The sequence below is a fragment of the Cydia fagiglandana genome, chromosome 1 (assembly GCF_963556715.1).
Source record: "Cydia fagiglandana chromosome 1, ilCydFagi1.1, whole genome shotgun sequence".
Classification (NCBI taxonomy): domain Eukaryota; kingdom Metazoa; phylum Arthropoda; class Insecta; order Lepidoptera; family Tortricidae; genus Cydia; species Cydia fagiglandana.
In genome coordinates, this window is record NC_085932.1 from 18,201,577 (window position 1) to 18,215,496 (window position 13,920).

General features: G+C 38.2%; 1 protein-coding gene across 2 annotated transcripts; it reads right to left on the bottom strand.

Annotated features, from left to right (window-relative positions):
- Positions 1-750: 750 nt before the first annotated feature.
- On the bottom strand, positions 751-13,711 carry LOC134665245 (uncharacterized). Of its 2 annotated transcripts, none has more exons than XM_063522134.1 (3): positions 13,535-13,711; positions 1,668-2,045; positions 751-934 (listed from the first exon to the last, which is right to left on the bottom strand). In XM_063522134.1, the coding sequence occupies exons 1-3, from the start codon at positions 13,682-13,684 to the stop codon at positions 785-787; spliced, it is 678 nt and encodes a 225-aa protein (XP_063378204.1). In that variant the 5' UTR covers positions 13,685-13,711; the 3' UTR covers positions 751-784. The 2 variants fall into 2 exon arrangements, with proteins under 2 accessions (XP_063378204.1, XP_063378210.1); XM_063522140.1 differs by lacking the exons at positions 751-934; positions 1,668-2,045 and adding exons at positions 4,834-5,414; positions 5,516-5,617 and having other exon boundaries at positions 13,535-13,710.
- Positions 13,712-13,920: the final 209 nt, after the last annotated feature.

Genomic DNA, 13,920 nt, shown 5'->3' on the forward strand with positions numbered 1-13,920 from the left:
TAAATTAATATATTAACATATAATATGCTCTACGATTTGGAAGAACGTCCGCCTATGACAGTTAAAATAAAAAACCTATCATTCTCGTAAAACCTACTTATTTATTGTCTAAGTTTGACACTTGACGATAAAATACTTCTTTAAGAAAGGAGGTGTCAATTCGTAGCTGCTACAGTATTTTTTTAAAAGTTAAACAGATAAAATGTTGATGCTTAGTTACCATTGAAATAACAACTGCTTAGCAACTGGTGGCACCCTGGCTGCTGACGTACGTGATTGGCAGTGCGTGTAGGTATTAATGACAGCAGCTTGAATTTGAGTGCTTAGTTACCACTGAATTTCTAACCGTTATTGTCATTGTGATTAAATAAGGGTGTATGTGTTAAAGAAAAACTCAGAAGTTAAGATATATGTGACGAACTGAAAGCCTATGCTAAAATGACAACTTAGATGTCCTTATTTTTGTGACGATTGAAGTGTATATGTTTTCTTGGACACCTTACCCGCTCAGGTATATCTGATGCTGACTGTACTACAAATGCTTACCAACTAATCACCTCTCACAACTTTGCTGGTTATTTTTGTAGTTATATGACACAAAAATTGAACGTTGCTCAGTATGAAGAAATTGTTTATACTTGTTTTCATTAAGTATGAAAACAAGTCAGTCAGTTTACAGTTACACCATAACATATTGGCCACTTTTCTATATGTACCTGTATGCTAATAATCTAAATTCAATTAAAAAGCCTCAAAATTTTAAATGGCTGTTTGTCTGTCGGCGTCACGCACGTCGGCGTCGGCGCACCTCGTTGTCGGCGGGCGCGGGGGCGGCGGTGTTGGTCGTGGGCGGGTCGAGGCCCTTGATCTCGAAGGGTCCGCGGAACAGCGGCCGGAACAGCCTCAGGAACGTCTGGTATCGCACCGCCGAGTTCTGCAACACATACATACAACACTTTACAACTTCACAACTTCGCAACTTAACTTTACAACTTTGCATGTTGTAAATAATATCTAACGTAACGTATTTGCTATTTTTCAGATGGACGGGTGTTTTTTACAGGAACGATATTAGGTCTTAACTTAACTGATACACAGCATTATTTTTATTTAATATTCAAGGACACGCGTGCAAACTTACACTGCGCAATACCTCTCAATTACTTTAGTGTAGATTTTATCGCCAGCATTGAATAAATGGAATGGAACACATTATTTATAAATGTTTAAAACGTATTTAGAAACTGTATGTTTATTTTAATAAAACATACACGATGAGAAGTCAAGGAGGTAGCTACAAACATTAACCTTTCAAATGACTACGTTATAAGTTATTGAATTTGTTGAACTTTGGCTATATATCTAGTAAACAAGCAATAACCATCAATTTAAAGAATTGTCTAGAGAAGAGACCTTCAGATAATTAACACACTTGTGAGTGCCCGACTACATATTACAAAATACATAAAGCTATTGTGGTGACCTGATGATGACTTATTCATGGGGACTTATTGTCATGAACTTTGTTATTCATTGAGTTACGTAACATTGTTTAGACAAAATGGAAATTTCAAATGTTGGTAATTAGCAAGTTTGCCCATTCGTTGTCAGTCTCTCTTAATGTTATATTAAGTTTTGATGTTAATATAAAATCGTAAAATGATTACCTGGATGACGTCTCCAACGATCTTAGTAGTCTTGATCAGGAGCGACACGGATGGTCCAAACAGGTTCCCGGGAAAGTCCAGGCTCACTTTGTTCCGGTCGAAGACGGGGATGTCGTCTGCCGAAGTCTTCGTTGTGCTCGCTGGCGTCTGTCGCTGCGGGCGCGCGGGCGCTGCGGGGCGGGAGGTAAGCCCGACTTGGTGTTGAGGCGGTGACAAAGGGTACACTAGGAGATCCGCTTGAGTATCCCTCGAAGGGCGTAGATGAGATGACGTATCCTGCTGTAGTCCCGGAGAAGCCTCCGCCTGTTGACGCGCTGATGTAGGGGGTAGCGGTAGACCCTGGGTGGCCCTCGCCAGGCGCCTCGACGTAGTGCCACTCTGCACATAATGGACAGGCTCGCATCGATCCGCACTCGCTCACGCTCTGACCTCTTTTCTGAAACTTCTGCACGCAATCGCTCCCTACTATCTATTGTCTGATAATGTTTGTATATTGATGATGTTTTCTGATGTGTTTAATATATATAGCACGTAAATTATAGTAAATTATATTTGATACAGGAAATAATTAGTTAGGTACGTCGATATTCCATGATAAATATTAAGTACTAGACAGAGGAAGAAAGTAAATAGAAAGATATAAGTATAACAGAAAAATAAATGGGAAAATATCAAGTAGGTAAGAAGAAAAAGAGTCATTGTTTATTGTTGTAATATATAATATTTTATTGTTACAATACAATATTTTTATAATATATTAAATATCGAACACATACTTCAATGTAATGTCATATAATATTTTTCTAGTTAGCGCCTACGTCGGACGGTCGGCAGTTTTTCTGGGAATTCGGGTGCAAAGAAAGAAGAAGCTGGATGTATGGGATCCACTTGAGTGTGCGACATTTGTGTTGAAAGTGTGAGATGTGTAAAACGTTTGAGTGCGAGCTACAATCACTACACATACACACCATCCCCTGGGCAGGCGGTGCAATCATTTCATATCCACTTTGTTTGAATCCTTTTGTTTCAATACGAGCGAGAGCTGATCGATCTTTAATTATTCTGGCATATCATCAGCTATATAATTTACGAGTTTATTAATTATTTTAATTAATGCATATTTATTTTTAAAATATATAGAAAAAAGCAGTTAACTACATACTATGTACATAAATATACATATTTACAATTATTTTTTTAAATACGTTAATAATCATTTCGCCTGCCCCAGGCAAAGGTATTATCTAGAAAGCACTTAAAAGCCACCAAAAAAATAATACTATGATACACAGTATCGCTAAAATACACATTGAAGCATTTTGATAATCCATACAAGTTTCGTTTCCTTTTGCCTGTCTTACGATAGCGCATCATAACGTTTTTACGTGCAGTCGAATTACGATATGTGGGCTGTGAAACGTGCAGTGCTAAAAGTGAACGTGCCGGATCACCTTGCGCGAAGGCCGAGTGGTGCGGTGAGCGGCGAGGGCTCGGACTAGAGAGACTAGCAAGGACTAGACACTGGCTAGGGGCTAGCTACCCTTTACGTTAAGTAAGGGGTAACGAAACAGACTAGCTGAAACTATCAGCACACTAGCGAAAGACTAGCAATAACAAAAAATATAGACTACTGGACTGGACTAGGGGTAGACTATTTAACGGTGTCAAGCGACAGATTAATTCAACTTAAATTAACACAAAAAAAGGGAAAGCCATGGGTTCAATTCAAACCTTCTTGACCCTCAATTAGTCGTGAAGATTCTAGTTGGGAGTAATATGCAAAAAGAGGGCCAATTAATTTTGTAAGGCCAGTATTTTGGAACGTGGCGAAACTGGCGAACCTCCGAATTAAGGGTAAGGCTCAAGTAAAGATGAGGCTGCTCGCCGTAAGCGGAACTCCAACCTGGTGGCTGATGTAGATTCATTGTGGTATTTGTAATCATAGCATAATTGTAAACTATTTAATGAGTATTTTTTTATTAAGTATATAATCATACCTTTGAATATATAGTTTGTTATTTAGTATTAGAAAAAGACTACGCGATCTTGACGTATCTTTTAATGGCAAACGCTAATTAAATATCAGTAACTATTACTTATGAAATAAAAAATGAAAATAATCGTATATGATTCATAATTGTTACATATTTGCCGTGACTTATTTTTCATAGGTATTTTTCTATAAAAAGACAAGTCAAGATACCTTTTTTCTAATGCTAAAAAAATGAACTATAGATATACACAATCTACATACACCGTTACAATCATTAGTATCTAATCGTTACAACCTATACAATCAATACCTACATATAAAATATTACTCAAAAAACAACAAAAAATTATAAAAAAATATACTGAAGGGATTATACTGAAGAACTATACAAAAATCACACGAATTTAAAACAAATAGCTATTTTAATATAAGTACATAGGATAAAACGTCTTTATATGTAGGTATAATGGTATATTTTTTGCTGAGTTTTTCGAATTTCTTCTTAAAAGGCCAGATGGATTCATGATTATTTCAGTTGAAGATTATCTTTGACTACAGATCTGAAAATATCAACACGCTGCTGTGTTGTTGCTATCGTCATCAACTCATCACCTTTTGTTACTTTCATGAGTCGAATACAGAATTAAGCCTGGATCAATAGAAAGTTAAAATGTTGGTTAATTATTTGTATCCTTCAATGCCAGGCTATAGGTACTGTCAATTTTTCTCATTACATAAATCTTCTTTTTAGTCTTTGCAGAGAATTTAAGCGGACCTACTACGAGTATGTTATGTATTATTGGTCTACTTGCAAGCTCGAATTAAGAATCTACGACTACGAAGCCTGGTTTTAATTCATAGTTACTACAAGAACTATAATTCCCTCGCTCCCTTTAAAACACTTTTATCTATGTACAATAGGTATAATACAATTAAATTACTTTCCATGCTAATTAATGATTTAATTGATTAACGGCGCAATCCGCAGCTACAATACTGATATCTACTTCACTAAATACTACTTACACGGGTCTTGGGAATGTTTTATTCCTATATTGGAAAAGTTTAATATATCGTTATGCAATTCAGTTAGGCATAAATCACTCCCAATCTACTACAGTGCAGCAAAAGGGCTCTGGGATGAGGAGAGGTATAGTGCAGACAAACAAACAGTTGGAAGGAATATGTTTAATATCACCACCATTCACCTAAACCTATTTACAATATAAATACAGTGCCGCGGCGAGAGGGCGCCACAGGCGTGAGCAGCAGGAGGGGAGGGAGAGCCACGGACTGTACAGGCGGCTAAAGGGACGGGAAAGGATGAGGATAGGGCTAGGGAAGAGTGCGTTGGATTAAGAGGAGTCATCCTCCTCCTCCGAGGAGTCAATAGTTTCAACAGTGGCGCCTGCGCCGGCACCGCCCGACAGCGAGCCTGACAGCGACGACACGAGCGACAGCACGGAGCCCAGCCCACCTCCACCAGCGCCGCCGGTGCTCTGGCCCAACCCGCCAATGCCGCCGGATCCGCTACTGCTGCCTCCAGAAAGACCGCCCAGCAATCCGGACACGGCCTGGATCTTCGGCCCGATTAACTGCAAGAACGGGCCCGCTATCTGGCTTACGAGCCCACCCAGGGACGCTAGGCCGTCATTGCGCGGGGTTTCAATGCCGAGCGCGCGGTTCTTTTCAATGTTGGTACGGTCCAAAGTATCCACTAGCCTCGTTTTTGCGTCGATGATGGAGTTGACTTTCTGCAACATAGAGCCGGGAGTCAGTGTCCATATATGGGTGGTGATGGAGCCACATAAAGCCACATTGAAGACAACATCGGGAGGCTAGCAGGCGTACTTACCCCGAACGCGAGCCCGAGCACGGCGTTTTTGATGCCGTAAGTGGCCTGCGCGAGGCCCTCCAGCTTTCGTTTGGGTCTCCCCGCCACCTCGCCTTGCGCCTCCTGCACACACACAGACACACACGACCGTCAACAGGTGCGTGTACACAAACATAAACACTACACTGACACCATAAAGCACTTCGCCATCACCAGTTATGCCGTTCGCACCGAGAGAAAATTAGTTCCCATCGAATTGCAAGCGTTTGTTCACCGAAATAGTTCACAGCATTCAAATCAACGATTTTAATAATAGATTAGCGGCGGAACTAGGTACAACATACTCCCTATAAAATGTTGTAATGAGTTTGTTGCCTACCGTGAGAAGCAAAGGGTCTACTAGTGCGAATTTCATCACACTTGCTAATAACTTGTTATTTCAGGCAGACGTTCAGGGACTAAGCCAATATTATTCCAAAATCAAAAAATGATCAATTACGTCATTATTTGGCCCTGATTTGCTGGTGGACATACAAAATATTTAGTGCAAGGGCCATTTTTTTAAAGATAAATATACATATGTATTAGGTACGTAAATAAATATCGATCAAGGAAGCAGAAAATTTTACAAAAACGATAATGTATCCTTTTATTTTATGCGAATTTATCATATTTGATATATTTATTTGCCCTTAGAACTACTTTAAGTAAACTAATTGACAAAATGGAGGAATAATATTCTTCATTCTATAACAATCGACACTTATTTTCACAAATGTATTTCTGATGCAAATTACTGAATGTACATTACTAAGTAAATAATAGCAGTGATATTAAAATTGTAAACTCAAATTACCTAATAAATACGCTTATATCGCCACAATTGCGCAATGAAAGAAAACAAACACTGAGGCTTATTCTGATTGTAATAACAGTTTATGAATTAGATCTGGGTTTATCATGGATATGATCTGTTAGTGTCAAATGAGACGTTATTTATTGAAGAATTATCACTTTTGACACTGAGAGACCGAATCCAAATCAATTTCATAACCTATTATTACAATTAGAATTAGCCTCCATGTCATTAAATTGTATGAGTTATTGTTTATTGTGTTTGATGTGTGTCAGAAATAATCACCGTAAAATGAGCTTCTCGCCTCAGTGTACCAAAGAAACGAGAAATTACATAAAACGAACTATATTTACGAAATCCAGCGACTGTTTCCGTCCTCTTGGCGATGTTGCCATAAAGAAATTTGTGTAATTTGAATGTATGGGTATATATTAAAAGGGATCCTATCTCATCACATAATAATTGATTGTCATAATGTAATGTTACGCATAAATCTCTTTTCGCATATTTTTTCTCCAGCTGAAACAGAAAGTATTTTTGAAAATATTTTGCATAGGTTGTGTAGAATAGGGTAGGTTAGGTTAGGTTTGTGTTATAATTTTTCAGAAATGTTAATATTTCCAGCACAATAACAATTATGCGAAATGAGTTTTATGCGTAACATTACATTAGAACAATTATTATGCGACCCAATATGGACCCATATTAAAAGCATACGCAATCCTTGAATATAGAGGCATATTAAATAAATGGGCGTAGGTGCCACAAATAATTGTGTATAATTTGAATGTAGGTATATATTAACTTGAAACGCAATTCTTGAATATAGAGGCATATATTTAATAATAGACAATTCTTTGTGGCCACTACGTCAAGTGGACGGAAACAGGCACTGGACGGTGAACTGACGCAATGACCCTGTACAACGAGGAGTATAAATAAATAAATATTATAGGACATTTTTTACACAAATTGACTAAGCCCCACAGTAAGCCCAAGAAGGCTTGTGTTGTGGGTACTCAGACAACGATATATATAATATATAAATACTTAAATACATAGGAAACAACCATGACTCAGGAATAAATATCTGTATCATCATACAAATAAATGCCCTTACCAGGATTCGAACCCGGGACCATCGGCTTCATAGGCAGAGCCACTACCCACTAGGCCAGACCGGTCGTATGTTTTCTTACGGTACACAACAAAAAAATGAGCCAAAAAGAGCCTTATCTTTAGCAAATTTCTGACGTATCTTAAAGTTCGAATCAGGCAGATAATCTATTAATAAAGTTTGCGAGGACATGTCGTGCATGCGGTTTATGATAATCATTGGTACATAATATGAATTGTATGCACTGTATGCAGCGCAGCACACCACATTCAGGTTTATGACTCGATCCGTGCCTCGACCTTAATATTACAGTTGTCTAATACCGAATCTGTCAACTTTAACAATCGAACTATGATGTTAGAAAGAGGATAGATTTCAGTTTTTATTTGAAGAATTTTATTAAGACAACACGTCTCAACTTCTGAGGACTAATAAAAAATAACTAGGCAGAGTCGCACCAAGAAAAGTCTGTAGCGGATTTGATAGCCTACGCAGTGTGTTATTTATACGTCATAATTTCATAGATGTTTGACGTTTAAAATGAAACTTGCACTGCGTGGGTTTATCAAAATCACTGCAGACTTTTCACGGTCTGACTCTACTTAGATTTTACTTGCAAGGAATTTTATATACAGTGTAAAATTACACATTACAATAAAAAAAAAAAATTAGGCACTTCTCTTTTACACGTCAGCATTTAGGATTTTTCAACATTAATCCGTGGGCCCAATATTTTTGGAGGCCTGAAAAGTTAGCAAATATACCTATTTGTCTTTTTAATTTTTCAAACGATGGACTTAGCATCTTGTTATAATTCGTAAGTTTAGGATTTAATTTTCACTCTTTTACTAGACCCGTATATGAAATCTGTTGGTCAATTTTCTAAACAACATTGGTGAATATGTCGTATCTCTAAAGATGGTCATTAGTATGTGCTGGGTGGCGGATACCGCGGACGCGGGTCGAGGCCGGCCGGCGCGCGCGACGCCCGTGGCCGAGCCCAATTGCCTAACAAACCCGTCTACCGCTCGCTCGAGATGCGCTGCAGATAGTTTGCAACACACGACTTTAGATGTTAAATGTTGAAATATATGTGAATAGCTAAATCGCATACATTACGAACTGATTGGATTAATCTTTACGCACAAGTCAGGATATCAAAAGCATTGTACAAATGCAAAAAAAAGGCAAATAATACTAAGAATAATTAATCATTTTCATATTTACTTAATGTACCATCACGCTCCGCGATTGATGCGCCATTTAGGGTCCTAGTTAAATTGGTTGTTCAATACTTACGCTATAGAATTTCCAATTTAGCAAGAACCCTAAATGGCATAACTATCCCGCGTGGTGACTGTACCTACAGCAATTACCGGCCTTTAAACTACGTCAAAAATTAGATCTAGATCCGATCCATATCGTAACCAGAATTAATTTTTGACGTTTATTAAAATTAGAATCAGGCAGTACGAAGCCGCATGGTTTCGTAATTTGGCAGTTGCCTAAACTTATAAGTGCCTTCCAATAATGCTTGATGTACCTCTGACTGTAATATGTTAGTAAATATAAAGCCCAGGTCGATAAAGTAAGCCACGGGGTCTGCACGGCATTTACTGGTTGTTATAATTGAGCTGCATTGTGTTGCATCACTGGCTGGGAACTAGCATTACGTGCAAAAAGCTCCACGCCCGTCCCCGCCTCGCCCCGCCGCGCAGATGAGACGAGTTGCGTAAGAGTGCATCGCGCTGCACTATCAATGGATAAATAATGCATAATTTTCTTCAATAAACCGCGATTAGTTAGCACTTTACGAGCTTAGCGTGCGATAAAATGATTTAACAGTCCTAGCTACCTTGAGGAGCACTTAAATAACATTAAGATTTTTCTGGGACATTCTGGGGTCAGGTGGCATAATAGTTATTTACGATACAAATGCGGAAAATAGGGAAGTCGCTACTTTCAATATAATTTACTGTACAATGGTATACCAAATGATAACAAGCACTCTAATAACATTACAGTATATCTGCTGCTCTTATACGACACCCTATGCTATAATAAGCACATTACGTAGCTACGTCGAAAATTTAAAGGGCCATATGTACTGGGATCGGATACCGGTATGTTTTGTATGGGAACGAAACCGGTAGTTTTTCGTTGTTTGTTAGTTATTTCATTTCTAATTGTGCAATCTAATAATAAGAATTCGTTACCTCAAACCCAAATGAGTACTACATTTGAAGAATAAAATATGGTTCTTTCGAAGTTTTTGCAAGAAACCGGTTCGGATTCCTGATATGCACTGTAAAACATTGTAAGATACACTTGCAACTCGTTGCGAATTTCCTAATTTTGGCACTTTTATCGTAAGATAACTAATTAGAGTGCTTGTGATCATTTGGTATTCCAATGCACAGTAAATTATGTTGAAAGTAGTTCGTGTAAGGACAACTTTTACGTCGCATGTTTTATATTCCGTACAAGGTCGCGCGGATTCAAATTTGCAAACTTTTGAAATGTGATTTGGCTAAACGATAGGTGATAATGATAATCGTCCTTGTACCCTAGTCGTTTGGCAAATGATAATTACCTTATCATCATTATGGCCGAAATACCTACAAGTTTTAGACATAGAATGGCAAATCCCACAAAGGTATAATTGTGGGTATAATAATAAAGATTACCTACTCATTGATACACAAACTTCCCCTGAAGGTAATTTTGGTATAATTGCTCATTCTGTGCTATCCTTGTATCCTGGTGTCTCCGGATATCACATCTATTGTGGGCACCTAATATGGTAAAAGATATCGCACGCAAGTAGGTACGTAGGCTTGTATTTTTCTCATAAATCACATGTATTTTTCTCAACACACATAATCAATATGAAAATTTGGAATTGTTCGTTTCAGTTGTATTTTAATAGTAGGCTACCGAATATAATTTTCTTTTAATTTCCACGGACATTGCAACGAATCGTCTGCGATAGATGTTACGGTTTCAGGACATAATCAAAGTCAGAGGTAAGTAAAACTAAACGTGAGGCATTTATTTAGGTATATATATCCCTACCGTACCGTACATATAATAAGTAAAAAATAAGTATGTATTATTGTTCATAAAAATCATAAATATATACTTAACATCATCATTTAGTCGTTAGTAAAGTGTTACATAGGATAGCTTTCCTTACTTCCTTTATATTTACATAAAATACCTATACATTAATTGGTCAGAAGGCAGCGGTTGCGTGCGAAGCAGAGAGACAGAGCGTCGACATCAAGAAATACAGTCCATACAAGTAACAAACAATAATAACAACAACATTGACCGCTAGGTACAATAACAACAACAAATAACAAAAATATACAAACAAAGATACAACAAATAAATAATTGTCTAAAAATGAAATGTAGTGATTATAACTTAGAAGCATTCCTTACGATGAAGTTTGAAATAGAAAATGCGAAATTGAACTCATTCCAAAAATGCTTTCTGGTGTGGATCGATAAAACTAATGAATAATTGTACAAAGCGTTTGTAAAATCATTATTTTATCGGGCCCATAACGTGTTTATTTTGTTACCTTTGTTTCCGACGTCTCGACGCAAGTTACACTGGTCTTGTTCACGGATAAGGATAACTGATGTGATGTCCCAGCAAAATGTCAAAACAAAGATTTGTGCATGAAAAAGTTGAGTTGAAAGCCAATATATGAATTTGTGATTTCTACCCCCAACTTTTTCATAGACTTCGTCTGGTAAGTAGTTACAAAAAAATCTGGTTTGGCATTTTTCTGGAACATCAGTTATTCGCCAACAAGACCTGTCTAACTTGCGTCGAAACGTCGGAAATAAAAGTAGCAAATAAAATATTACAATTATGTTAGTATGTAAGTACCTATTTAAAACTCCAAAATAAAAATAAATAGTTCCAATTCCGCATTTAATGAGCTATGCATGTAATCAAAGCCGGCATAGTGCGTCACGCACACCTGTCATACTTAGCAGCCTTTTCGTAATTGGGTGATCCTAAAAGCGCTGGTCCCTAAACTCATTAATCAATCAAAATAATCGATTATGTTTATTTCGATGTACATATTTCATGTTTTAGATGAAAAAATGTAGAAGAGTCGGCCGAGGCTGCTTTTGACCAAGCACTTTGTACAAAGTGAATAGGTAGTGAAAGGATCCTATGCATAGGAGATGAAATGCAATGTATTGCGTCTGATTAGCCTTTGAAGATTTAATGTAGAGGTATAGTTTGTACGGCGGCGATAGAGTAAAAATCTTTTTCGAAAGGTGATATCTAACTTGAATTTCGACCTAAACACAGTTTTAATTTAAGCTTAGGTACATAAAAAATATGTTTCTTGAGTAAAATATATCTTCACACCTGCATCGGGTTTTCAAAAGTGTAATACTTAGTTAAGTGAGTCATTTAATACGGAATGCTATTTGGAAATTCCCGATTGTTGCCACTTACAATTTTACTGATGTCGTTTGTCATTGAAACTCTTAGTACAAATTACGTTAGCTTTTTGTATACCTAGCTAAGAAATCACTTACGCTCATTTTACTTATACAATAGATAACTAATTACCTAATTAGCTATCTTTATGGCTCTTTACCCGTAAGCCGGCGGACAAACTATACTATACCACCCTCACCAACCTAGGTCATATATGAATGTCGCTGATGTCGGCTCATACACGCGTATTCGGGAAACGAGATAATCACAAGATCTAGAAACGATATAGAGATCAACTAGATATCGACTAGATGTAACTTGGATATCTAAGTCATAATTTGTCGAAATCGTTCAAGAGGGCCTCCAGAATCGCGGAATCGTCAAATTTGACATATCTTACAAATATCTTTAAATTATCCATATCGTAACTTGTTGAGGTCTAGTAGAGATCTAATACATTTTCAGAATCGAGCCGTAGTTATTGTATCGTAGGCATGATGTGCCTAATTTCATTCTACCAGGACTCCCAACAGGGAATTGTAAAATAAAGGGCTATTTAGAAAAAAAAATATCTTATACTTTTCCCTTTGTATGAGTAGGTACTTAGCTTAATGTTTCTCATTTCAGTACATAAGTAATGAAAAATATCATCATCGTCATCTCTTCCTGACGTTCTCCCGACATTTCCCGATGGCTCATTTAGGGCGTCTGGACTAGTCTGGAGTCCGTACGGTACTGATAGGCTGAATAACTAAGTTCGGTCATTCAGTGGTACCACGTGATCGCCGGTATCGGCACCGAAGCGCGCTCCCGCCGCTGTTCTCGTAATGAATACATAACGAGTTGCGAAACAAGCAAGTGACCAAGCGACCCCGACCGGAGTGCACGCGGTAATGCGCCTGCTTAAGCAAATTATGGATTATTACTACTCATTAACTAATGCACCTATGAAAATGATAATGTCGACATAGTCACTTGGCTCATTTTTTAATTTCACTCAACGATTTTTAATATTTTCAATACTCTAGAAAACAATCAGCTTATCTCTCCCTTAATAGAAGATGGTTCAAGAACATAGATAAGTTTATTTGTTCAAGGTGTATATTGCGCCGGTGCCTAAACCATTGCGTTGCGAAGTTGCGCGTGAGGACATCGTACACGATATACATACATGACCCACTTGACATCGTTACCTGCGTTCTCAAATACCAAATTGGACAAACTCTTGAATCGACAAGAAATTAAACAATCTGATTGATGACAATTTTTTTATTATGAAAATATATGCCTTTTCTGCGACATAGCGCGGGATTATGTTTCTTGTGGTCATCACCCGGTTCCTGAACTTATGAAGGCGCTTATTCGATTGATGATGCGCGGGGAGTGTAGGAGTAAATATGAAAGTAACGTGCAAGGTTCTCAAGTGTGATAATAAGTTAATCAAAATTGGTTTATCATAATTGAGTCAAACTCAGGAACCGTGCACGTCACTTAGCTGTATTGAAACCTCATGAATGGGTGATATTCACTTATACATATTAGTAAGCTATAGGGCTTATCGACTACGTTAGTAAGTCACATGCGAGGTTCTCACTTGTTCTGGCTGCAGCGAGTTATCCTCTGCGAGCTGGCGGCGCGCGCGCGGCCGCGGATGCGAGGGGGTAGCGGAGGCGAGCGCTAGCGTGAGCGCGAGTGTGAGCGCCACGAAGCGCGTGTGAGCGGGTACGGTACGTGTGCGCGACATGGTGCTGGCCGGGAGACTGCCGCTGCAGCCGCTGCGCCCGACCGCCTGCGCCTCGTAGGGGGGATGAGCTGTGTGGGGGTGACATATGCTCCGTAGAGGTGAAGCGGCCTTCGCCTCGTAGAGACAGCTCTACGCAATTGTAAGGGATGAGTATTTTTTAAACGCTAAACATATCGTTCCTTCCGGGTAGCACGTCAACAGTACGTCACTGTATTTGATTAGTTTCCAATGTCACT

Excerpts from the sequence above, each read along its gene's own strand:
- LOC134665245 (XM_063522134.1), bottom strand. The coding sequence starts at position 13,684 with ATGTCGCGCACACGTACCGTACCCGCTCACACGCGCTTCGTGGCGCTC. Across the intron at positions 2,046-13,534 it reads ACTCGCTGCAGCCAGAACAA|AGTGGCACTACGTCGAGGCG; the intron begins GTGAGAACCTCG and ends CATTATGTGCAG. Across the intron at positions 935-1,667 it reads TCGTTGGAGACGTCATCCAG|AACTCGGCGGTGCGATACCA; the intron begins GTAATCATTTTA and ends TATGTGTTGCAG.